The 25359-nt window shown below is 37.8% G+C and overlaps 1 protein-coding gene across 4 annotated transcripts in view; it reads left to right on the forward strand.

Moving 5' to 3' along the window:
- Nucleotides 1-25359, forward strand: part of smap1 (small ArfGAP 1) — a 117674-nt gene that overhangs the window by 65780 nt on the left and 26535 nt on the right. For all 4 annotated transcript variants that reach the window (XM_040139655.1, XM_040139657.1, XM_040139656.1 and 1 more), the window contains 2 exons: nucleotides 8200-8263; nucleotides 20055-20176. In XM_040139655.1, coding sequence (XP_039995589.1) covers nucleotides 8200-8263; nucleotides 20055-20176 — 186 coding nt within the window. The remainder of the gene's footprint in view (nucleotides 1-8199; nucleotides 8264-20054; nucleotides 20177-25359) is intronic.

The following is a 25359-nucleotide window of genomic DNA, read 5'->3' on the forward strand; positions in this document are numbered from 1 at the left end:
GAAATATCTGTAGGTATGTGTGCACTTCCTGCATGAATATGTCATAAGTCTTCTAACTGCTCAAAGGCAACATCTACAGGAAGTGTTTAGTTTCATTGACAGCTGTTTGACATAGACAAGACAAAAGGGCAAAGTAGCCGCAACTGGATATATTTAGTATATCTACACTGTTTAAGTAATGGAATCCTTGGAATGGACATGTACATTGTCCTGAAGTTACCAAGACACCTAGGGAAAAATGGGGCAAGTGTTGAGTTTTTATTAACAGCAAATTAGAAAAGGAGTAGACAAGGTTGCTTCTTATAAAAACAGGACAATTTAGAAAGTAAGGCCTGTTTGTAATACAAGCCTTTTTCTATTTGTACGAGTTCAATAAAATATTTGAGAGGTAAATAAAACTATCTTAGAATTTAAGTTATAACTACTAATACTTCTACTGCTGCTGCAGTACTAGTAGCTTCTGCTACCATTGCCTCTGTTAGAGACTTCCTTGTCAGCTGCACTGTCTGCAGCTGTCTCTTTCATGCCTCCCTCAATCATCATCATGTTTATTCTCATTCTACTATTCGTCCCGTATTTCCTGTCCCTCTTGTGTTTGTCCTCTGTATTTCTCCTTCCCTCTCTCACTCTTACTCTCACTCTCCCTGCTAACCAATTTGCAGCAATCATCTCTTGCTCGTCTCCTTCAAAACCATTTGTTTTCCTCTCCCTCTTTTAGTGTTGTTTGCTCTTTGTTTGTTCCATCACTGCGCTCTGCCTCCCCTCTAAGGATAAGATGCTTGTTTCATCTGCCTCTCATATGTGTGAAGGGGGACAGTGGAATGCAGTGTTGCGTAAGGCTGTTGAGTACAGTCTCAGTGAAGCGCCAGCCTCTCTGTCAAGGGCAGAAGCTGCAGGTGTGTGTTAATATCTGTGTGTGTAAGTTCCAGGTTTCATTATTTGTGCAGGGATAGTTTGTGAAACAGGGCTCCCCAGAGTTTGAATAATGTTGGTTTCTGGGGCTGATACTGGTATCTCTGGAGTGAAGCTGTTGACAGCTGAATTTTTAAAGAGTTTTTCAAGTATTTTGCCTTACTTGATAACCTACACTACAGAGTGACATGAAATATGGTGAAAGAGAAGGGAGTACATGCAACAGCAGTCCCCAAATTGGGGACATTGCAATATATGGTAAGCCTAGTAAGGCCCCAATACACTGTGTAATTTTTGTGAAGTCTCAAATAAGAGTTTTCAGTCATATAAAAAACATAACCATGACTAAGGATGGTGTTCGTTGAATGCACACACAATTCACGAACAGCTGATTTAGAACTTTGCCCACCAAAGACAGACATATAAAAATTGTCAGTGTCAGAAATTTAGGACCGAAGTCCCACAATGAGACTGCTGCTTTGACCAAAAGCATTTGAACATTATATAATGAAAAGTTAAATCAGATTAAATGAGCTAAATAATAAATTAAAATAAATAAATACTTTAATATAGTCTGGAAGATCAAATACGTCAAGTAGGTCAGTCCCTTGATCTTATTTATCTTTGATCAAATAAGATCAAAGACGTTTAACTGACAAAGGTGTTATTTTAGCTGATATTTGCAAGACAATATAGAAGCAGGGATGCAGACTATGAATGGACCACAGTTTAGATGCCAAGGCAGAGAATGCATAGTCATCCTTGGTACCAAATCTAAACTTAGGAAACTTTTTCTGCTGACTCTAAGTGGGTGCTCCTGAACATATGGGCTTGGTAGGTCAGAAATATTGTTTGGAGCAAATCTATTTCATTCATTACTCGTGAAGATTACCATTTTGTGCTGTATATTTGAAGCAATGGACAAAAAAAAGAGGCAAGGGGTAAAGTATTCTCTTCTCTTGGTTTGTGTTAAAAGGTTTTCAGCTTTATTTTGTATTTTGTGATTTTTTTATTTTTTTTGGTGCTAAATACAGCAATCAATATTAGATGAAATATTAGAGCCTAAAAGCCCTTTATAATGATAATATTTTTCGATTGAAGTTTGTGTTTTATGCCATATCCATCGGAGATGTCTGTTGAAAATCATCCTTAGTTTCAGACTGACCTCAGGGTGATTCCTGTCTCAGAAACTTGCCCTTTAAGTTTCACAATAAACCACATTATTTGCTCAGTATTTTTCAGCTGCCTTGGCAGCAGCTTTCTCTTTTCTCTCTACTATATTATTTGACTTGTTGTGCAGGGATTGAAGGTGATAGAAATCTACAGAAGCAAATGTCATGCCACTGTTCTTGCTCAGTCTGCTGTTTTCCTTTAGAGATGTCCCATACTGTCCACTTAATATAAGACAAATGCTGTAGAATAAATGCAGAATACACAGGATGCTGCCTGCTTTCAAACTGCTGCATATTTTCTCATCAAGCACTTTTTATAATAGCATTATCTCATGCTTTGATGTAATTAAGATGCCACAGGTACCCGAGGGATCTTAGGTACAGTTTCATGTACTTAATGAATATTTAGATAAAGTAGTACCATTTCCACTCCCTATCTTGAGTAATTCTTTGCCTCGTGAGTCCCATGGCGTTTGTTTGTCGGCATAAATTAAAAAATATTTCAAAATAATTTAAAATCATTTTTTCACATTAGTTGTTGAATACTTGTTACCTTCATCCAGAGGTACTGGAAACCTTTGTCTTTTTATTAAAACTACTGCACCAATCTGAGCATGAATGTTCATTCTTGACTTTGGGATTATGCCCTTTAAATTGATGGAAGGCTATTGTGAAACACCTGTGCAGGAAGTGTTGTTGTGACAAAATAATCTCCCCTTAATGTCCAGATATTAACTTTTTTGGAGCTCTCAACCAGATATCACACTTTTCATCAGCAAATGGAACTGACTCAGGTTTCATCAGTGTTGAAGATTTGAATGTTCGTCACTTTGAGCCTACCTACTCAATGATGTGACCTGTTTTGGTCATAGCTCAGAGAAAGCTAGTTAGTAGAACTTGAGTTGAGCTTATTTTGTCACACTGTTTTTAGTCACTAATTAAGTCCAATCGCTGCTACATTTGTCATTTTTTCGGTTCGATGTTAAGCTGCTGTCAAAAAACTCAAAACGCCCGCTCAAATGCTCAAGATTTAAGGACTTTTAGCAGCACAAAGTTTATATTTGCTTTCTTTTCTGCTAGGCTTTTAATGTGAAACACTTGCAAAATGTGTTGAGTTTCATTGACCGTAGCTTAACATGGTTTGAAAAAACAGCAAAGTAGTTGCTACTGGAATGAATGTCTACATTTTTATACTAATTGCATAATTGCTGTGGGAATGTAGATGGTCCTGCATTTATCAAGAAAACAGGTTATAGCATGGAGGAAGCCTACATTAATAAACCTTGTATGGTAAAAGAAGATATATGGAACTCAACAGTATCTCAATGTCACTCGTCGAGTTATAGCTTCAGCAGAATTTGTTGAGTACATCAGGGAGGAATGTACAGCAGACTTTGCCCACACTCAGACTTTCAATGTAACAGCCCGCAGCTGATGGCTTTGTCTGCGGTGTATTTGACAGCAATCTTATAGGACAGCTGTCAACAGAAGGTTTGGTTTGCTCAGCGGTTTTCATTCAAGCTGGCATTGCCATCATCGCAAAAGACTTTATTCATCTGTTGGGGGGGTTGGTTGGTTATTGATTGCTGGCCTCCATTCCAATTCCTCTTTCTTTCTCTTCAAACACAACAGACCCTGACAGCCAATCACAGTCTGTCACTGGCCATCTGTCAGCTGCATCACTTAGTGCCACCCTGGATAACTAATCCTGGTTAACTAATTACTAGGGATGTCCATTTGTGGTCAGGAAATCTAACTTGCCTCAGTGTTTCGAGACAAATTTTGCAAGTATGTCCATTCAAATCCTACTGAACGTGCACCAGGGGATTTAAACGTTTTATGCACAGTGACATTTAGCGCTTTCTTATTTCTTTTTTCTGTGTCTCACAGAAGCTGAGTGGGTTGTAGCATTAAAAGGCAATTTTGTGACACTGCACATGGTCTGAAATGTCTGAAATCAATTGGACAGGCATACCATACTTTGTTGGCTGGACTGCAACAGTCAGGCCAGCCTTACAAACGTGAATGTCCTTGATTGATTGAGTGACTGACTGACTGAGTGATGAAGTTACACCATTGGTAAGCCAAACGCAACATGGCTGAGTGATGACATAACACCATTGGTCGGCCAACCGAATACTGGAGTTTCCCCATTGGCCGTTGCTCTTTCAAAATGAATTGGTGCAAAGAGTTTCTATTACGTCATTATAACCTAGCGATATGTCTAGTGACTTTTTGGAAAAAACCTTAGCTACTTTTTGTAGAAGAGATTTGCCTGTATTGACCTTTGAGCGTGAGGTCGGGCTTTCCCTCTGCAGCATACCTGTCTCTGGTCTCATTCAATTGACCACCCGCCCGCTGACATAGACGTGAATGAGGTTCTAACTTTCTCTCTAAGTGATCATTTTACAAGTAGTATATAGCCGAAGCATAGCTGTCGTTTTTAACTTATGTGTATGGTGAATTTGTCAGACGACGTTGTGGTTTTAAAAGTGCAAAGTAGCAGCTTGGAAATGGCTTGGAAGTGACGGCTATTTAACATGTAGTCTTAATTGGCCGCATTTCAGTCACAATTCTGTAATTTACCCATTGTCTGACAACAGAAACAGAAAAACACGTAAATGAGAACAGCTTTATTGGGAATTCTTCTGTATTAAATTACTGAATATGTGAGCACAGAGAGTAGGAGAGAAGCAAACAGATAAAGGGCTGAAAAAAAGGACAAGTGATGACATCATGAATATGCTAATTAGTGTATTACTTGATCTGGTGACATTTAGTGAGTTTTTAAGCAGGCTTTAGCTACTTTCCATCGAAGGTAGTTGTTTACAGCAGGTCCACAACAGTTTTCAACTACGTCCTTAATTTCACACATTGATCATACACAGTCCAACCATATACTACATTTTGACCTACTCTTGTTTTTCTTGTTGCTCTCTCCCTGCAAATACTCTTAACGGAATTATGGGCTTTTCAGAGGAGAACGTCAGCTTCAGGTTTGACCAATTTTAGTTAGGCTGATAATGTTATACATATTTATTGCTTTGTGGTAACAGGTTTACATCATTATTGATTATTATTTTAATGTTAAAATAAGCAGGACTTGGCAATAAAAGACAATTAGTGTCAATAAAGGGCTTAAAGAATATATTAAATGTACTTAAGTTATGAGGACAATTCATATACTGGTACCTCCCTGGCCACATTTGCACAGAAACCATAAGTAAAACTTGCAGTGAAAATTTAATTAATTTTTTTTCTGCCATTCAGCAAGTGTTGTGGATGAATTTGCTTTTAAGACCTGGGAATTCTGGAGATATGTCCTAAGTATGTTTGTCTGATGGAGTTTCTTTGTATCTGCTGTTTAGGAAGATTTTCTGCTGTGAAAAGATACAGTTTTAGACAGAATGCCTTAGTTGTAAAAATCAGTTAAATTCGTTCAGTCGTGGTGAATGATTAACATCTTTTTATTCCCTGGCCTCATGTTACCTCACATAATATTTCCAATGAATTCCAAATTTGAGGTATACAGATTCTAATTTTGAGGAAAAAAGGTAGCGGATCTGTATCAACAGCTGCTTCATTCATGGTTCACTATAACTGGCTCATTTATTAGCTGCTTGTTTACTAATAATTATACTAGAATCAGACTAGACTAGAATCATTTTAATCATACGGATGTACATGGTGGCCTAATTACCTGACACTTCTCGCTGAATATTCCGCTGATACCTTCAAATCAACACTGTTTGCTGCTGTAAGTTCCTCCACCATCCCAACCTTGTCTATATGTGCTAGGCTTTTGGTATTGTTGACAATTCTAAGATCCAAAGATAATGCATATGTTAAGGGAGGATGAGATCTTCAGAAGAATCTTCTTCCAAGATCAGAGCCTTTTTGTTCAGCAAAGCAAACTGTAAAACTATTGGCCATAAAGGGTCAATTACTTAGCATAAGTAGCTCTGACTGATATTACAGTATCTTGCTAAGTTTGTTTTCACCTATTCTTAACCCTAACCCTAGTTTTATTGTTGCTTACCCTGCGATTCCTTCCATTTCCATTCCTGTACAGCTGCACTTCTGAAACCAGCCTTTTGCTGCTGTACACAAACCACCTTCCCACCGCAATTCATGCTGCTGCTGTTCAAGCTTTGCTGCAGTCCCAACACACATCAATTTGCAGCCAATGCATTCTTGATTAGGCGTGGACATAGTAATTGTTTTCATTGCTTTGGATTGGAACGACATTGAATCTAATGTGGTCCATCGATCTTTTGTTGGGGGGAAATTGGGTTTGTTACCAGCATTGTCGATCTCTCATGGCCCACGTATTAACCTTTTATACTCTGTCTCCCTCACCACATTTTTCTCTCAAATCTCTATCTGTCTCCATCCTCCATTTGACATTTTCCTGTCTCATTCTTGTACCCTTTGACTTTTAATCTCTCCCTTTTTCTCTTCCTATCTCTTTCATTTTGTTTTTTTCTCTCTTTCTCCCTCCTTTTCTTCCCCATCACCTCTTTTTTCCATTCTACTTTCCTCTTTTGCAATCAATTTAAGAACTCAATTATCATGATTGCTTATCATAAACAATATAACCAGGGTAATATACCAGTGAAAAACAACTGAAAGATATAACCAGCAATTATTTGGTATTTTTACTCAGTATATGACTTAAAAGATTAGGAGATTATGTGTATTGTCATTCACTAATTATCTGTTGGTTGGCTAATTGCTCTAACTTAAAGAAAGAATTTAGATGCATTTAGATGAGGTACTCTATACATTCATTTACTAAGATTGTACCTTTGCTTTACTATAGAGTATAAGTATGTGTTTTTTCTCTCTTCACTGCCTGTCATTTCCAGAACTCCAGAAACCTTCCAGAAAATGTTATCTCTGTTTGATCTGGAAAAACAGTGCTTTCTTTCTATTTTGTTTTGTAAAGTGATTGAGCAGATTGCCTGCCAGTTGTAAGTTCTGGCATACTGCCAAAAAAGCAGAATGAGTAGCCTGTAAACGCTTCTTCTTTTGGCCTTTTGGCCACTGTTTGCATTGTGAAAGGTAAAAATTGTCACCTAACTCTGGTTCTCTTCAGCTTTACAAAGCTTTTTAGCTTCTTTCAGTTTGTTTTCGTTTTACTGCCTGCAGCTTTACTTTTTTGGTTCACTTGCACTTCTTTCACCAGCCACGTTTCCAGCAGCAGGCAGATATTTTCAATAAAATGCCCTGATGAACTCACTATACTGTACTTGCCAAGCACCAAAGAGCAGTAAAACAAATGAGTAATCAACTGGTGAACATAGTGAGCATTTAGTTGCTAAAAAGAGACAGTTATTTCAGTTGATGGAGACAAAAAAAGAGCTAAAAGGAGAGTGACTATTGGACTTACATTCATAGGGTGGACAGAAGCATTACTGAAAATGAAAGCTAATGTTGCTCTGTGTCTTCTAGATGTAGGCAGCTGTTTGCTAACATGTTCACCATAACAAATTAATAAGGTGATAACTTGTCAGCGTTGTGTTTACAGCTTGCTCTGCTGACATTAAGTGGCCAAGAAAACCACTTATCCTGCTTTAACATCAATATTTACATCATCTAGCAGTCCTATTCTCCCCTTCCTTTTGCTTGCGCATTGTTGTGCTTCTTGGCACATTACTACCACCAGCTGTCAGTTAATGGAATAGGGTACTCCATTGCATGCTCTCCAATTGGAATGTTTTGATATTTAAAGTAGGGTGAATTAAAACATCAAGTCACTGGTTGGGTAACTCACAGGACACACTGTATGGCCTGTATAATTTACAAAAAGTCATCATGATAAATGACTTCTGCAGCTGAAATGGGTTTACAGACTGTAGTGCCTGTTGTGCATGGGCAGAAACCTTCACCATAAGGCCAGTGGGTAACACTGACTGTCTAATATGCTATTCTTTTAATAAAGGTCAATATTGGAATGTAATATTAACATAGTAATTGACTGGTCTTATCCTCACACATAATTGCAAGTATCTATAATAATCAAATTTAGAAGACATAGGAGCCAGCCGGGGCAACTTGGACAAAATACTAAATAAATACTTTCCACCCTTCTCTGTGTGTTTGTGCTTCTCAGCAGTCACAGTGCAGAGCCAGTCCGAAGAAAAACGGAGAGCCAGCTGTGGACTTGCTGGGCTTGGGTAAGACATGAACAATCTTCTACCAACAAACAATATAATAATCCTTGGGCAATAGAATAACTTCTCAACCTGTATTCAAATATGTGCCTAATGTGTCAGCTACAGTGGCAAGAAAATAGTATGTTGGAATTCCCTGGTTTTATGCATTGTTTAGTAATACAATTAATACAATTATAATATTGTGTGTCTTTATTGAACCACACCCATTAAATATTTGCAGTACTCATTCCACAGCATCTCTGTCAGGTTAAGGTGTGGGCTCTAACTAGGCCACTCCAAAAGGCAAATTTTCTTTCTCTGAAGTCATTCTGTAGTAGATTTACTTTGATGTTTAGCGTCACAGTGCTGCTGCATCAACCAACTTCTACTGAGCTTGAGCTAGTGTATAGCCGCCTTGACATTATCCTGTAAGATACAGTGTTTCTAACAGGTCTGGGGGGTCTGGAGCTTTAACACAATATTTTGTTTTTTTGAGTATTTCTATTTAGTGCTGAAATAAAGATAAAATTTACTTAACCTGTTCATGGTTGAAAATCTCTCTCTCTAGTTGCTGCTTTCTTTTATAGAATTTGAAGCTGCTACCAAAGTCAGAGAAAAATTACATGTAAGGAGAAAAAGAGTTGATTTACCTGCTCCGTGCTTGTACAGTCCTGGTTGAAATTATTGGCACCCCTGAATTTGAAGTCCAGTCCAGTCCAATTTTGTATAATCCAAATATCCTAATAAAATATCCAAGGTTACTGAACAAAAGACAATTAAAAAAACAAAACTTACATAATAGTGAAATAATACAAGCACAAAATGTACCCCAGACACAATTGTTGGCACTCTTTACTAATATTTTGATGCAGAACCTTTGGCAACAATGGCAGCCTCTAAACGTTTCTTGTAGCCATCTAGAAGCTTCTTGCACCTGTCTGCTGGTAGTTTCTGCCACTCTTCCATTGCTATGCGTTCAACCTCTTTTAAATTTGCAGGGGTTCTTTTTGCAATGGCAGATTGCAGTTCTCTCCGAAGGCTTGCAATGGGATTTAGGGCAGGACTCAGTGCTGGCCAGTTTAAAAAAGTCCATCTTTTCCTTTTCAACCATTCTTTTGTGCTTTTGGCTGTTGTCTTGCTGAAAGAGCCAAGACCCTTGCCTCAAACCTAGTTTTCTGACAGTGGGTAACACATTTCACTCTAAAATGCCTTGGTAATCTTCTGATTTCATCATTCCTTTGATACATTAAATACCAGTAGCAGAGGCAGCAACGCAACCCCACAGCATGATAGAAACTCTGTTTTACTGTAGGGAGGGCGTTCTTTTCCTTATGGCTTTATTTCGTCGCCTATAAACAAACCGATGCATTGCATTCCCTATGAGCTCTACTTTGGTTTCATCTGTCCATAGAACATTATCCCAGAAAGACTGTGGCTCATCTATGAAATTTTTTGCAAACACAAATCTTGCCTTTTTGTGCCTTTCTTTCAATAGTGGTGTTCCACCTTGGCCTTCGCCCATGGAGCCCTACTTGGTTTAGTGTGTGGGGTGTGGTAGGGGCTGAAACCACCACTCCAGATTGCTCCAGGGAAGCCTGAAGCTCTTTAGATGTCTTGTGTGGTGTTTTTTCCACAATCCACATCAACCTGCATAGAGTTCACTCGATAAATTTTATTTTGGCACCACGAACTGGAAGAATCTTAACAGTTTTATGACTGTGAAACCTCTTGATAACATTACAAACTGTTGAAACAGAGATTTCAAGATCTTTGGTGATTGCTTTGTAGCCTTTGGAATTGTCATGTTTTTCGGATAATAACATTTCTGATGCTCTCAGACAGCTCTCTTGTCTTCACCATAGTAAAAAAGAAAATGGAAACAATCAGCCCCTTTTTATGCAGTAAAACCATCATTCATTGGTTAATTCAGAATATATGAACACTGAAAATTAACCACAGGTGAGTCTACATTGTTTTTTATTTGTTTTAGGAACTAATTTAAATTCATCAAGGGGTGAATAATTGTGGGGGGTATAGAGAGGGGAGATTGCTACTAGTTAATCGATCACGGATGGTGTGTTTTTCTTGGATGGATAAAAAAATAAAAATAAAAAATTCTAAAATAAGTCTCCAAATATACTTTGGCCGCCTGTTAATATACCAGAGTTGCCTGCCCAATTAAAGTCTATGTGTGGGAAACACTGAGATACCTTGATAAAGTTGGGAATTCATTTTCCCCTCATTGATGGCGAGCTGTCCAGGCCCAGAGGCAGCAAAGCTGCCCCAAGTCATGATGGTCCCTCCACTGTACTTCACCGTTGTATGGTAGGCTCATGAACAGAAATGTTAACTGGCTCCAATGATTCCTTTAAGCCTTTAGCTGTTACTCTAGGGTTCTTCTTTACCTCATTGAGCATTCTTTGTTCTACCTTTCGAGTCATCTTGGCTGGGCAGCCACTTCTATGGAGAGAAGCCAAAGTACTAAATCATCTCAAATTATAGAAAATTAGTCTAACTGTGGACTGATCAGTATCTAAACTCTTTGAGATTACATTGTAACCCTTTCCAGCTCTATGCAAATCAGCAATTCTTGATCGTAAGTCGTTGTAAGATCGTAAGATCTCTTTTGTGAGGCATGGTTCACATCAGCAGATTCCTCTTGTAAATAACAAACTCATAATATTTCAGTGTTTGTAAAAAACACAAGTGAAACTAGCTCTAACCCACACCTCCAATCTAGTGACATTGATTGGACTCAAAGTTTATTAACTCCTGACTCCTTGTGGCTTTTGTTGATGTCAACAGCTGAGGAGTTCACATACTTTTTCCAACCTACACTGTGAATGTGTGAATGATGTATTCAGTATGAACAAGAACAATACAATAATTTGTGTGTTATTAGTTAAAATAGATTGTGTTTGTTCATAAATGTAACTTACATGTTGGTCTGACCATATTTTAAGACAAATTTATACATAAGTGCAGGTAATTGCAAATGGTTCACTTACTTTTTCTTGTCACTTTATGTAAATTAAACCAGTTATGCCCAATGTTATAACAATTTTTGATTGATATTGTACTTAAGGTTAAGTAATGTCTGATATTATCAGGGGAAAAGTTTAATGCTGTCAGGTTTTATGTGAGTCATGCACAGAGACCTTTTGTTACATTTTGATGACTTATTATATCACTTGGCAGTTGATATAAGTGGCTTCATGCCACCATGTCTTACATAACTGAGAGAAGACTGCAGTTAAATAAACCCGAAAGTCTAGTCCTTTAGTGGAATATTTAATTATGATCTAATGTGTATTCCAAAGAGGAAAAGTGAAGAATTCTGACTTTTGGAGAAATTGGGGTTTGAGTATCAGTTATTTTTATGATGAAACACATTACTACACCTTGATTTTACACCGTGTATTAAGTCTACTTGAAATAGTAGTTGACTTATTGCCTTTATGTTAAATCAAATTCAATGACCTAGTTATGGAAAATCTATAAAAGTAGTAGTAGCATATAGTAATCTATAAAAGTCATGGAATTTTACAGGTAGGACATCTTCAGCTGGTATTATACAAATCCAAAAAGGAACAAAATAATTGGAATGGCTGATTAAAACATATCAGTGTGGGCTTGCCATCACAGGAGCAGCAACCTGAAAAACAGATACTTAGAGAAACTTATATAAAAACTATGGAGCTATGGAGCCAAAAGGTGGTTTTAGGAGAGGGAAACAATTACGCTTCAATTACGCAAAAAGGAAAAAGGAGTAAGAGGGCATCAAATGCTTCTGAGTCAGCAAAAAGCAAGAATCTCTATTTGTGGCTGAAACATGTAAACAAAGAGCGGAACACTGAGACACATCAATTGTCACCAAATAACACCGTACCAGACTGGAATTGAGCATTACAGATATTTTAGAAATGGCACTAATGGACTTACCATATACATACATCATGGATACATCAGAGACTGGATTTGGTGTATTAAATTTAGTCCCTACACAGAATAAGTACACCTACTTGTGTTTTCCCTTATTTTGGCTGATTACACTTCTCTTCAAGGTGTAGTCAGACCAAAATGTACTCCCAATTCATTTCAGTGTACTGGTCACAATCTGACTCCACCTCCTTACTTCAAGGGTCCCTTTCATCAAATTTGCAACATGTAAACTGCAATTTGCAACATGCGATAATTTCCTCTTGCTTTTAATTTCACATTTCATTACTCAAAAGAAATACCATACTTGGGACTGGTTATGTCCCGAGCTGCTTGTAAGGATTAGTATTGAGGCTGATCCGGGCATATTTTAATGGATTGGTATCATCTAAAATAAACCAGATCAAATTCAAATTATTAATAATACAAATCCAATCCTTTCTTTACTGTACTGTACTGTATTTTGTGCACCTCAGCCTGCTTATGTTGCAGCACTGCTCTCCTTGCACTGCTGAGTTACTATGAGTGCAGACATTGAGGTTGGCAAGATGCACACATTTGCAGACAACGGTGTCCAAAACATTCATGGAGCAGCTTCTTATTTTTAGCTGTTGCTAACCACCACTTATCAACTGTCACTAACTAACGTTAAATCCATGAGTAACTTGATGACAGACCAAAATTAAATTTGTCAGTTGTCTGGCTCAACAAAGATCATTTGTGGGGGAAGAACCTGCACTTGGTAACCCCATAGTAAAATCGCGAATTGAACGAGTGATTCTGTAGTTTCAACAAATCTAAGAGCGATACATCTTCTCTTTCAGGAGTTGCATTCTCCCAGTTAAACATTAATTCATATCATATCAATAACTAAAGCTTATTAACATAATTTTGTTAACTAGGACTAATACATAATTTAGTTTGGATCAAGTAGCTTGTGAAAATAAGGTATGTCAGATTACAGTAAGTAGTCTACTGCTGTCATTTCAAACTGTCAGATACATAATCAACATTTAGTAAAAATATGTACTGGATCTGACTTGGTATCGCAATTGGCAGATACCCAATATTAAAGGACTGGGATTGGGGCCGAAAAATACTTGACTGGGACATCCCTACTTGGAACACATGAAAGAGCCCTGCAGGACTTGCAAATTTATCTGCAATTTGGAAGCAACGATCATTTGTGAAATGCGATGCTGCTGCCATTTGCAGTCTGCATGTAATAATGGCTCGCAAAATGATTTTGTGAGATGGGCTGCTGATTTCAATGTGATTCAACTTTGACAAACAAAAATGTGAGGCTCTCCAATGATTAACCTCTCATTCAGGCCAGGATAAATGGGTTGTTTATGTTCTTTATATAACATGTTATTATAAATGCAGAATGATACAAGCAACATGAGACTAAGGGATGCTGCACTGAGTGCAAAGACTAAGACAGAGGTTAATGACAAACTGTTTGATCAGACACTGGATAATTTACAACTTGTAAAATGCTGTTGTTAACCTATTGGCCATTTTGGCTCCCACAGTTTATGCTTACAACCCTGCCACCACTATTTCTTACCCCGGCTGCTTTATGTCAAAACAGGCAAGTAAAATTTACCAAGCAAAATCTAAGCCTGATGTCTGCTCCATCAGGCTTGTGTCTGCATTTATAAACTGTGATTGATTGACTGTGTGTCTCTACTATTTGTTTTATAGCATCTATTTGTGCAGGACAACTTACACCTCTATGACTATTATTAATACACATGATTGGGAGACCAGTAGTGGTCCCAACCTACTTCAACTGCACAAAAGATATAATCACCCAGAGTGACTAAAGACAATCTCATCATGACACAACAACTGACAGGAATTTTCATTATTAGTTTGACAAATTTGTAGATGACCAAGCTGTCAGTTGAGAGGGTGAACTGATCACATGTTCTTTATCTGCTGCATGCATTTTAATGGCACTTGTGCTTTATTGAAGAATACAACAGTAGAATAGCTGGAAAGATTGAATGCACCAATTGACATTCAGCAAAGGTCACAAGCTGGATTCAAACCTATGACATTTTGAGTACATGGTATGTGTCTTGTCCCACTAACTGCTAGGACATTCTGCTCCATGCTTGTTGACCTTAATCCTGAACAGCAAAAACACAGCAGAGAAAGGCGGGGTTGGTTCAGAGTTTCATCATAAATTTGTAATATGCAATCACGCTGTGTTTCCCCAATACAAGGCTGTATTTTATTAGACGACAGCTGAGAGCGAACTGCACTGACAGAAGAAAGAACTGGTTGATATAGCATTGATCAGAATTTCCTGACCACAACATGGAAGAGGGAGAGTGGATGCCCTGCTATAAATAACCAATGCTGAACACCCTGCAGCCATGTCGAGTGGATGAGATTTCACACATAATCAATAAGTCAAATACGTGTCAGTATGCCTTCAGCACTCAAAGATACCCCCTGTTCCTCCATCCATCCCTCCATGTCTCTGGTTACGTTACTCTTTTATTTATTCATTTCAGGTTTAGTTGGATGATTTTGGTGTCCCGTGATGATAAATGCTGTGTCAGAGATAGATCTCTTCAGGAACCTTTATTGATAGAGCACCCCTGTCTGTTGGTTTCTGTTTTTTCTGTCTCTATGTCCCTCTCACTTCTAGCTCAGTCCTCTTATGTAATGGTTCTGATATGCTGAATTGACTTCCTCCATGTTGTTTCCTTAAGTGTTATTCTAGCAACAGTGTTCACATTCAGTCTTGGCAGCAGACTGACTCAACAATAACACAGGGAGGGAATGCTTCTGGCCTCTTTACTCCAGTGAGAGAGAATAGAAAGAGAGTAAAATGGGAGATATAAGGTCCTCCAAAACAATGATCATCATCAATATATGCTACGTCCACACACTGTGGGCTAAATTTTAAAGTTTTTTTTTTCCTCAGCTAGGGATAAGAGATATTACTCTGTTGGACTTGTTGGAACTACAAAAATGCAGGATACACTACACCTCAAGGATATTTATCCTTGAAGCCTAACAAATGTTCATTGCTACATTTCTTGGCACATTACCAGCAGATTACCTGCTCCATAGCGGAACTATTGGTACTGTAAAAACATCAACAGGGTACCTTTAAGCTTTATTCTTGCTTATTTTGTATTTGACCAATCCCTCAGCACAAAGTGAAGGAGTTACTGTTACTGCCTAGTTAACAGCCTCTATGACCCACAATTACATAACCACATTTAAGTAAGAAGATTTAAATTGTGAGTTTGGCCGACCACTTATAGCCCTTAGTGCATTGTTTATGTATCCTGTTGCTGCCTAATTCTTCCAGTCCAGCAAACTGTGTACATGGTAGTATCATTATAAGCCCAAAGACCCAGAAACCAACTAGTTCTCCTATAAAGAAATAAATTAAGGTGGACTAAGTTGTCTGTGTGTCAGTTACTTTCGTGGTAATGTGATGAAATACAAAATTTAGGAATATGCACTAGTCATGCTTAAATAAATGCAGGGAACCTCTGTGGTGGTCTGCGGCCGCAGGACACTTGCTCACTGTGCCCAGTTACTATTCCAGCTTTTGCCATTATCCATCTTTATGTTACATAATCATTCAACTCGTAAAATTGTGGAAATTCATGTTGTTTTTGTTCAGCACAGACTCCATTTGCAAAGCCATAAATAATGTTTTGAGTTGCATAAAAACACCAACATCGAAATATAATATAATATATTTTCTCTTCATCATTTGATATCACTGCATATTCGGGGAAACCGCAAGAAGTGGTGTCTTACTTCCTTTATCTCCTATGAACAAACATACTGTACCAGAAGCAGGTAATTTTGTGTCCAATTTCCTCACTTCCATCTATATAAAGACTCTTTTTACCAGAATATAATAACTGTGGTCAACAACTGAGCTCATATTCCCTTTTCTGGACACCCCGCATCACTCGCAGGGGAGTGGAAAAGCTTCATTTCATGCCCTAGTTGTGATTTGTGTTTTGGGAAAAAGTGGGTTAAATTAACATATCTTTTTGTTAATGGCTGTAGCAACACTTCAAAGACCAAAACCAGTGAACTTTATTACTGACAGGATGAAAGACACGTGAAACATAATTTGGACCATTGGGACAACATAATCTTAAAACATTTTACATATATTTGTATAAAATCCCATCGGGTTATTACATTAGAATCAATCCAGGGCTTAATCAGGTGAGATATTTTAGCACTTGTGGTGGTGGCCAAGTCCTTAATGTGAAGCCTCCTACTGCTGAATTAGCTCGCTGTATTCGTTGAAGGTACTGGGAAGCCCTGTGTGTGCGCATATGCGTGTGTGTACTCGGGGCAAAGGGGTTCAGGGTGATTATAAAACACACCCTCAGGCTGAACTATTGGTCTGTTTCCATGGTGAAGTTGAGAGTGCTCTCAAGAAGTGGCTCCATCCCATAATAAAGGATGGTGGGCACATCGCCCGCCATGGCAGTGATGATGATGAGAATGATGGGCCCTTTTCTCCCTGCAGCTCATTACCATGGCAATGGGTGAATGAGTTTTTGGTGTTGGGGGGGCGTAAATTGATGCATATGAAATCCTATGTTGCTCTGTAACATTTCAGTATGTACACCTGTCATTCTCGCCAGCCCCTAAACTAATAATCATAATCATTGCAGGCTTTATTTTTAAAGTACTTTTTACAGCAATTTACAAAGTGATTTTAAAAGTCAAAATAAAAGCCAAGCTTATAAATGATATGAAGACATCACAAGATGGATAGAGGGCAAAAAAATCAAGTTTAAATTAAGATGGAAGATGTAACGGTCAAAGTAATTCTTTGAAAATGTGGTTTAAAAGGATGTTGAGTGGTCTTTCTGGCCTTCTCTTAATAAATGGTTTTCCTTGTACCCTGCTGTCTAGCTAAAGGAACTCAGTCTTGTTCACACTTTAAAAGGCTAAATTATGGATGTTGTATCACTGCGGTTATATAAATAACCCCGCTGCTTGCTTGCTCTCACACACACCCATTTTATTCTCTTTTTCCTTTCACATACTTCCTCTCCTCCCCGTCTGCCTCTCCATCACACCCTCTCACTTTCTCTCAGATGATTGTACAGTGTGTACTAGGGACTCCCTCTTCAGCGGCATGGGAATGGGTCTTTGTCTGGACAGCACAGGCTTTCCATAATGATACTGCAGTTTAAACAACAGTTTAAACAGTTTAACAGTTTAAACAGTAGGTGTGCTTATATCAGTTTGTTCAGTTCAGTTCTTTTATAGTTCAGTTTGCTGTATTATGTGTTCAGTTATGTTTTTTTGACCTCTTTTACAGGCCCAGTTTAGGTAATATTCACTTTTATGTTGTATTTTCTCAGTTTTGGGATTTACATTTTTGAAATACAAACCTGTGTGTCCTGCATGTCTACCTGCTTGGACCTTGAAATTTGTTTAGTAATAGTTAACACCACACAATCCCGACAAATCTATTTATGTACAGATTAAACAAACACAATACAAAGTGACATGTATTTCAACTTTGAACAGAGCCAGACCTGCTGTTTCCCCCCTGTTTTGACACCAAATTTAGACTATGTAGGAATGTACTGGTAAATACAAAGGTAAATAATGACCCACTGGTGGAGGTCAATTTGCGACATTTTCCAGTGATTCCAAAGGTAACTTTTTACTAGTCAATCTTACAATGCAGTACAAATGTGAAGCATGATATTTAGTTGAATCTCAGTATTTTTTGTTTTTGCGTTTTTTTTTCAATGTTGTTTTATTTTTTTTTAACTGGTGCCACTCATTTGACCAGTAGAGTGTGTGTGTGCGTGCGTGCGTGCGTGCGTGTGTGTGTGTAGGATTTTCAAAGTTGTCAAAGCACACATTTTGACTTGTCATAGCAGGAATCGATGTTACTAACATTAATGATGGCCTAGTTTAATCTACATGCACCAGCATGCCAGGCCACAGAGTCAACATGCACAGTGCCACGACCCTGGAACTGCAAATGGAATGCAGCCATTGTTAATTAATGTTATTACTTAGACCTGTGCCCTTTCTGCCACTGCATGTCAAAATATCAGATGTAAAAAAGGGGTAACCCAATACTAAGTTTTAAAACGTATGGAAAATAAAATCAGTACACTTTAAATAAATAAATAAATAAATAAAATGAATGAATGAATGAATAAATGTTATATATATATATGTATGTATGTATATATATGTGTATATATATATGTATGTATGTATACATATGTGTATATATATATGTATGTATGTATACATATGTGTATATATATATGTATGTATGTATACATATGTGTATATATATATGTATGTATGTATATATATGTGTATATATATATGTATGTATGTATATATATGTGTATATATATATGTATGTATGTATATATATGTATATATATATGTATGTATGTATATATATGTGTATATATATATATGTATGTATGTATATATGTGTATATATATATGTATGTATGTATATATGTATATATATATGTATGTATGTATATATGTGTATATATGTATGTATGTATATATGTGTGTGTATATATATATGTGTGTGTGTATATATATCTCCATTGTTCAGTTCTCATTTTCTTATTTTGAGAGGAAAGTGCCTTTTTAGAGCTGAACAATATTAGGCTCTTGTTAATCCAACTAAACTTAATAAAACCACACAAATTAAACCAGCTCTTTGACACAATGTTAAATATATTTGCAATCACAGACAATTAATTAGTAAGTCTTATTCCAAGGGCAAAAGCAGAATCCTAAATACAATCATTTTCAGGGCAAAGCTAACTTCTAAAGAAGTGTAGCCATCACAGTTTTCCTGAGGACATTACAATTACTAAGTGTGGTAATTGTAAATTAAGCTATGTGGGGCACTTTGGAAATGTATGTGAATGCATTATTCTCTTAAATTTCCCTACACATTTATATGTAAGGGCCATGATGAATAATTCCTCTTTGTGTCAGTGTCATTACTTTAGTAGTTTTTCTGTGTATATTAATTTGCTATTATGTCTGCTCATTAATTCTCTTTCTTTCTGTTTATGATCTTTCTGTTTCTCAACTTTATGTTTATTTATCTCACTCAGTTAGTATGTTTTCCATCCATTTTGTAAGCATTTTATTCAGTGGTTTAATGGCACCCGACTGGAGAATTAGTGCTACAAACTGTTTATCTCGGTAAACCAACTCCTAATGCTCGCATAACGGTAGTGGATGGAAACACACATTAATTCGAATTTTCTTTTTCTGCTTTTCTTAAAATTATGTTAAATTTAATTTGCAATACATTTGGACTAAAACAAGGCTAGCAGTCTTCATAATACATACATATTGGTCTATTAGAAGTCCTACATAGTTTTTGATCAACCAAATTAAAGTAATTTAAATTCCATAAATGTGGTTTAATATTGTCTGTGAAAACAGTGGGTCCATGTAGTAGCTGTTTCTGGTGATTTAAATCAAATCACAATCTTCATCAGCAGATGGATTTTACCCATTTGTCATAGAAAAGGTGAAAGGATAGGAAGATGCTCAAATTTCCATTTTTTTTTCTGAACACTTAAAGGACTTCTTTGCCTTAAGCTGATGTTTAAAATTACTTATTGACCCTAAAAAAAGCAGTTGAGAAAATAATCAAAAGGTCCATTTAAAAGCTGCTGTTAAACTTTTACTTATTACATGATCTTAATCAGCAGGTTAAATATTGATTTGACCTTAAAATACAGTTTTCACAAATGTAACTTTTTCTCAGTGCACAGAGAAATCTGTGCCATGAATGAATAAAAATTCTGAAAAATCTGTAGTAAAGGAAATACATCTCCTTTAGATGCTCCAGAGGGTGGTGGGAAGAGCTTGGGTGGTGCTGCACCAATCAGCGATGAACTGGACATCTTTGGACCAATGGTCTCCAACCCTCTCCCCTCAGCCAACAACACACAGCAGGCTCAGGTAACACACACACACACACACACACACACACACAAACACACACACACACACACACACACACACACACACACACACACACACACACACACACACACACACACACACACACAGGCTTTCATCATCTGCTTATCAACGCAGGCAGGCTGCAACACACAGAGTATGCAGAGACTCCCATGATGCAAACACGCACACGCACGCACACACACGCACAAGCATATTCACAAACACGCTGTGTCTCTTATATGCACAGACACACACTCTCTGAGGATTATATCAAAGTAAACTGTCATAGATGCTCCTTTATTGATTTAATTCAACCAATGTCCTTCAAAGGAGAGAGTGGGCCTATCTGACAGACAGCAGCTGGGAATGGTAGGGATGTAGTAGAAGAATATACAGTTTACAATTAAACTGAGTACACCCCTGGTCAATATCACTAACATGTTAAGTAATTGTAAGCCCTGTCCACTTAATAAAAGTTTGTTTGTTTTTAGCCAAATCCCAAGAAGAATGAAGACAACTAATTTGAAAAACAGAAATGTTTGGCTAATTATACCATAATGCAACGGCCCTACTAAAGAACCAACTTCAACAAAAGTCAATACGCCATTCATTTGTGAGATTTAATTCTTTTATTGTTTTAATATTTTGTATATCCGGTTTAAGTTTTGATGAGGGCTTTGATCCTCCTGGGCATGGATGATACCAGTCTAACAAAAATCTGTGGATAGATGTTCTGCTGCTTTTCACGGATATTTCTTTTCAGCTGCTCTTTGCTGGAGGGATTTTGTTGCTCTACCTTCCGTTTTAAAAAACTCAATACTCATACAAAATAGGTTTCGGATTGGATTTGTATTGGACATAGAACAATACAGGTACCACATTAAGATGTATAAGAATAATGAGATATGTAGTCACTGTGGTAGTCCTGGCTGGTCCACATCTGATCACAAAAAATTTTCTTTTGGTATCATCTGACCAAAGAGTCTGCTGCCGATATTCATCAAGGTTCTTTTCATGATCTTTGACAAAGTTTAATTTTGCAGTTTAGTGCTGTTTTACGAGCAGTGGTTTTCTTCTTGGACACCAACGTCCTGTCCGATCAGTCAGTGAAACACCTATTTCCACAGATAATCCTTGTGCCAAGTCAGAAGCACTTGCCCGTCTGTTTTTTGGTGCAAGGTTGCGTATATAATGCGTGGTGTCATTTTTCGAGGCCGGACACTGCACCTTCTGTTATTGGTAACATGGCACTTCTTCTACCTCCTAACTACTGCTGCAACTGTGGGTCACCTTATGATCAGTGCCTTACTGATGCTATTGTACCCTCTCTCCCCTTTTGTGAAGTCTCACAATCTGGTTTCTTACTTGTTCGGGCAGTTCCTTACCATGTGGAGCCGTTTTACTTTAGACACAACTCAGGCCAAAACTGAGAAGGCTGTGGTGTTCAGAGTACATTATAACTTTATTCTTGCAGTTTGCCTTAAGTGGAAATCACAGGTGTAAAAACTTTTGTTGCATTGACATCGTACTTTGGGGCTTGTATTTTCAATGTAGTCTATCTAAGTTGTTTGTTTTTAATTATGCATAAGATCAAAGATCCTATAATTCAACTTGAAAACAATACAATTAATTTAAGTGGGTACCATTTTGAATCATTTAACATTTTAGTGATATTGCATAGGGGTTTACTCTAAACTCTACATTAAAGTGCTCAGCTTCAATTTGTGTAGGTTTGCATCAACGTTGAAAGAACCGTGTGTTATACAAAGGTTGAAACTCCTTAGTCAGACATTAGGGGCGACCAACCAGGATTGGGGGGGTTAATGAACAGCCATTAGCTCATTAAACTAAAGCACCAATGAGGCTGTGCCTGTACTACCGCCTATTTCTATCCAAATGCAAACACAGATGACATACAATCTGTATTTGAGCATGACGTGAACACTAGTCGGAACCTGGTTGGAAACAACACAATGATAACCTAGTTGGTGCACAGTGACACAGTGTAGTGACACATCAACTACAGACTGAGTTTTTAAAAGACAATTGACTTGCTAAGTATTTGCGTAGTATTCTGGGCTGCCCGGCCGCTTGTCCTATACATCAGTGAAGCTAGCGTTAGCTAAGCAGCTAGAATGCAGACTCTGACTGGTTTGACACAAAGAACCCTGTATCAATGAATGTCAAACACAAAAAAAATCTAAAAACAAGATAATACTTGTAAGTTTGTGATTATGCATGGTACAAAGTTGAGGACAAAGTGAGAAAAAATGGAGAGATGAAAGAATGGAGTGAGATGGAGTGTGTCCATTGAGTACCTGCAGCCATATGAGATGTTCTTCATTTTCTGGGCAACAAAACAAAACAGGGTATTTGTTGAAAAAGAAGAGGGAGGAAAAAATGGAGAAAATCAAAGAAATAAAACAAGAATCAATGACATTCTCCACTGTGTTTTCAAGATACCCGTTTTTCCTTCCTGTTTCTCTCACTCGTTCACTGACTAGTCTCAAGAGAATGAGTAAGGCTGGTTGAATTAAACAATTTCAAGGAGCAGCATTGAGTTTGAAAGCTGTCACAGTCCCTCAAGTGTGTCCTATGACCTCCGGCTCAGCTGGAAATGAGGACACACATATTCATGCAGACCCCTGTTTCGTACATACACAAATTCAGAAGATGGAGACATGCAGTTGTACTAGTCAAGGAATCAATGTACATCCATGCATGTCATATACCGTAAGAGCAGAATACACAAACGCAAACATACAAGTAAAAATTAAGTAAAAAGGTCAAATTCACAGCCCCATCCCTGGGTTTGAAACTAATTTTTTCACTCTCTGACCTAGTCCTAGGTTTCAAAAAGGTATGTCTCACTCTGTTACTCACTCACATACACACTACTGTGCCTCCTGGAACCAGACCAGATAGTGGCACACAGGAAACCCAGGCATGAAGAACAATTATAGGCTGCTGTAACTGCAAGCTCCCCTTCTGCCACCTACCCTCTAACCTCCCCTCCCCGATCACCTCCTCTGTGACTCCATCTACTGCAACTCTGTGATTGCCTCACACCTTGGCTCATCTCCATATATCCATTACTCCTAAATTCTCCACCTCAATCCGGTTTTTTCTTCTCTGTGAAGACCTAGTGTGGTCACTGTTTCGAGGTAATACTAAACATGCAGTCTCCCTTTTGGTCAATCAGGAACATGTATGTCAGAGATCTTCCAAAACTTCCACATTAAATTAACTCATCAGCAGAAGTCCATTAATTTTCTCTAGGGTTATGCAGCGTTAATGCCAGATGTTAATTACTATAGTTACCAGTTTCTGACCAGGTTCCGACTCATGTTCACGTCAAACATCCAAGGTTTTAGAAACCTCTAATTTTTCCAACGTGCTTCTTAGTAACACAGTGCCTGAAAGTGCCTGAAAAGGCAAACAAATATGAATGCCTCACATTTTCAAGTCTGCCAAGCCAAATTTAATACATAGAGTATAGTGCTATGTTGTCAATTCACATTATTTTCAACTCTCACACTACGATCCTACAACCATCTTGAGTTGTCAAATGAGATGAACACTTTCAAGTCGTAAAGATGGGAATCTTCCCATCTCTGCAATCTGTCTCATATGATGTGATCACATTATGAGTGCCCTGTCAAACTACAAATGGCACAAATAAATCTATTATAGTGTCATCATAAAGCTTGGTGATGGAGTGACCACTTGTGCGATAGCTACCATTGGTTGTGGCTAGTTTTGTTAATGGCAAAATTGATACAAAGAGGTAAGCTGTCTTGGTTTTGCTTCTCATTTGGCAGTGCAGGGCTACATAAAATTGGATGTTATCACACAGCCAGTGGCTCCTTTTTTTTTAATCCACTAGTTCTGTTAATCCCCTCAATGGTCAACAAAGACAAGAAGGTCTTCCAAAAACAACAACTGTCATACTTTATGTTAGCAACAATAATAAGGCACAACAGGTCTGTCAAGTTTTGGACTTCTATACATGCCAATGTGGTGTGCATGGTGTTTTTGTGGGAATTATACCTGGTATCTGAAGAGTTTAGGGTGGCTTTTTTTGATCACCTTTCCAAAACCAAAAACACAACAAAAGTGTAGGAAATAGAAGAAACAGTGTATTTATTTTATGTTAGTATGTCTCGGTAACAGTTATCTTCAGTTGTAACCTGGCTTTACTTCTAATGCCAGGAGTTTGCATATCATAAGCATTATTCTGTAGGGTAACAGGCTACTTTAGCCAAATCTCAGTTCAGAACTGAAACATCCTTTGACTATATCGAGTTTAAGGAAACGTTAGCAGCTCTGTCGTTTCTTTGTTAGGTAGGGGGATGTTTACCTGAGGTGACTTTGCCAAACTCATCAGTTCAGTCCTCTTCCTTAAGTCTGAATGGTGAATCTGGAGGTTTCTTGTTCAAGTACTCAAGCATATAGTAGCTTCAGAAAGTATTCAGACCCCTTCACTTCTTGCATACTTTATTGTGTTGTAGATTTAATTGTAAATGTAGAAACCATTCATTTTTGCCCATCAATCTACACTCAATAATCCATAAGGACAAAGTGAAAACCAAAAAGTGGAATCTCTCATTTACAAAATTAGTCAGACCTTTAATTCAGTACTTTGTAGAAGCCCCTTAGGTCAAATGCACTCTGGAGCAAGTTTTTCTCAAGGACCTTTCTATATTTGGCTGCATTCATCCTTCCCGCAATTCTGACCAGTTTCCCTGTCCCTGCTACTGATCTGTCCCTACTACTGCTCTGCCCAAAGATTTCATTATTGCCTTATCACACCAGAAACCACCACCAGAGTTCTTTCTTTGCTGTTTGACAGACTCCAAGCAGGCTGTTATATGCCTTTTACCCAAAGTGGCTTCTATCTATTCACTTTACTATAAAAGTCTGATTGATGGAGTGCTACTGAGATGGTTGTCCTTCAATCGGGTTCTCCCATCTCTGCAGAAGACCTCCGAAGCTCTGTTAGAGCAACCATTAGGTTCTTGGTCACCTCGCTGACCAAGGGGAAGTGACCAAGAACTACAGAGAGTTCCTTGGACTTCATGGCTTTGTTTTTGTCCTGATATGCAGTGTTAATTGTGGGACCTTGTATACTTGTGGACTACAGTAAACTATGTCCAATCATTTCACTTTGCCACAGGTAA

This window comes from Xiphias gladius, chromosome 11 (assembly GCF_016859285.1).
Source record: "Xiphias gladius isolate SHS-SW01 ecotype Sanya breed wild chromosome 11, ASM1685928v1, whole genome shotgun sequence".
Lineage (NCBI taxonomy): Eukaryota > Metazoa > Chordata > Actinopteri > Istiophoriformes > Xiphiidae > Xiphias > Xiphias gladius.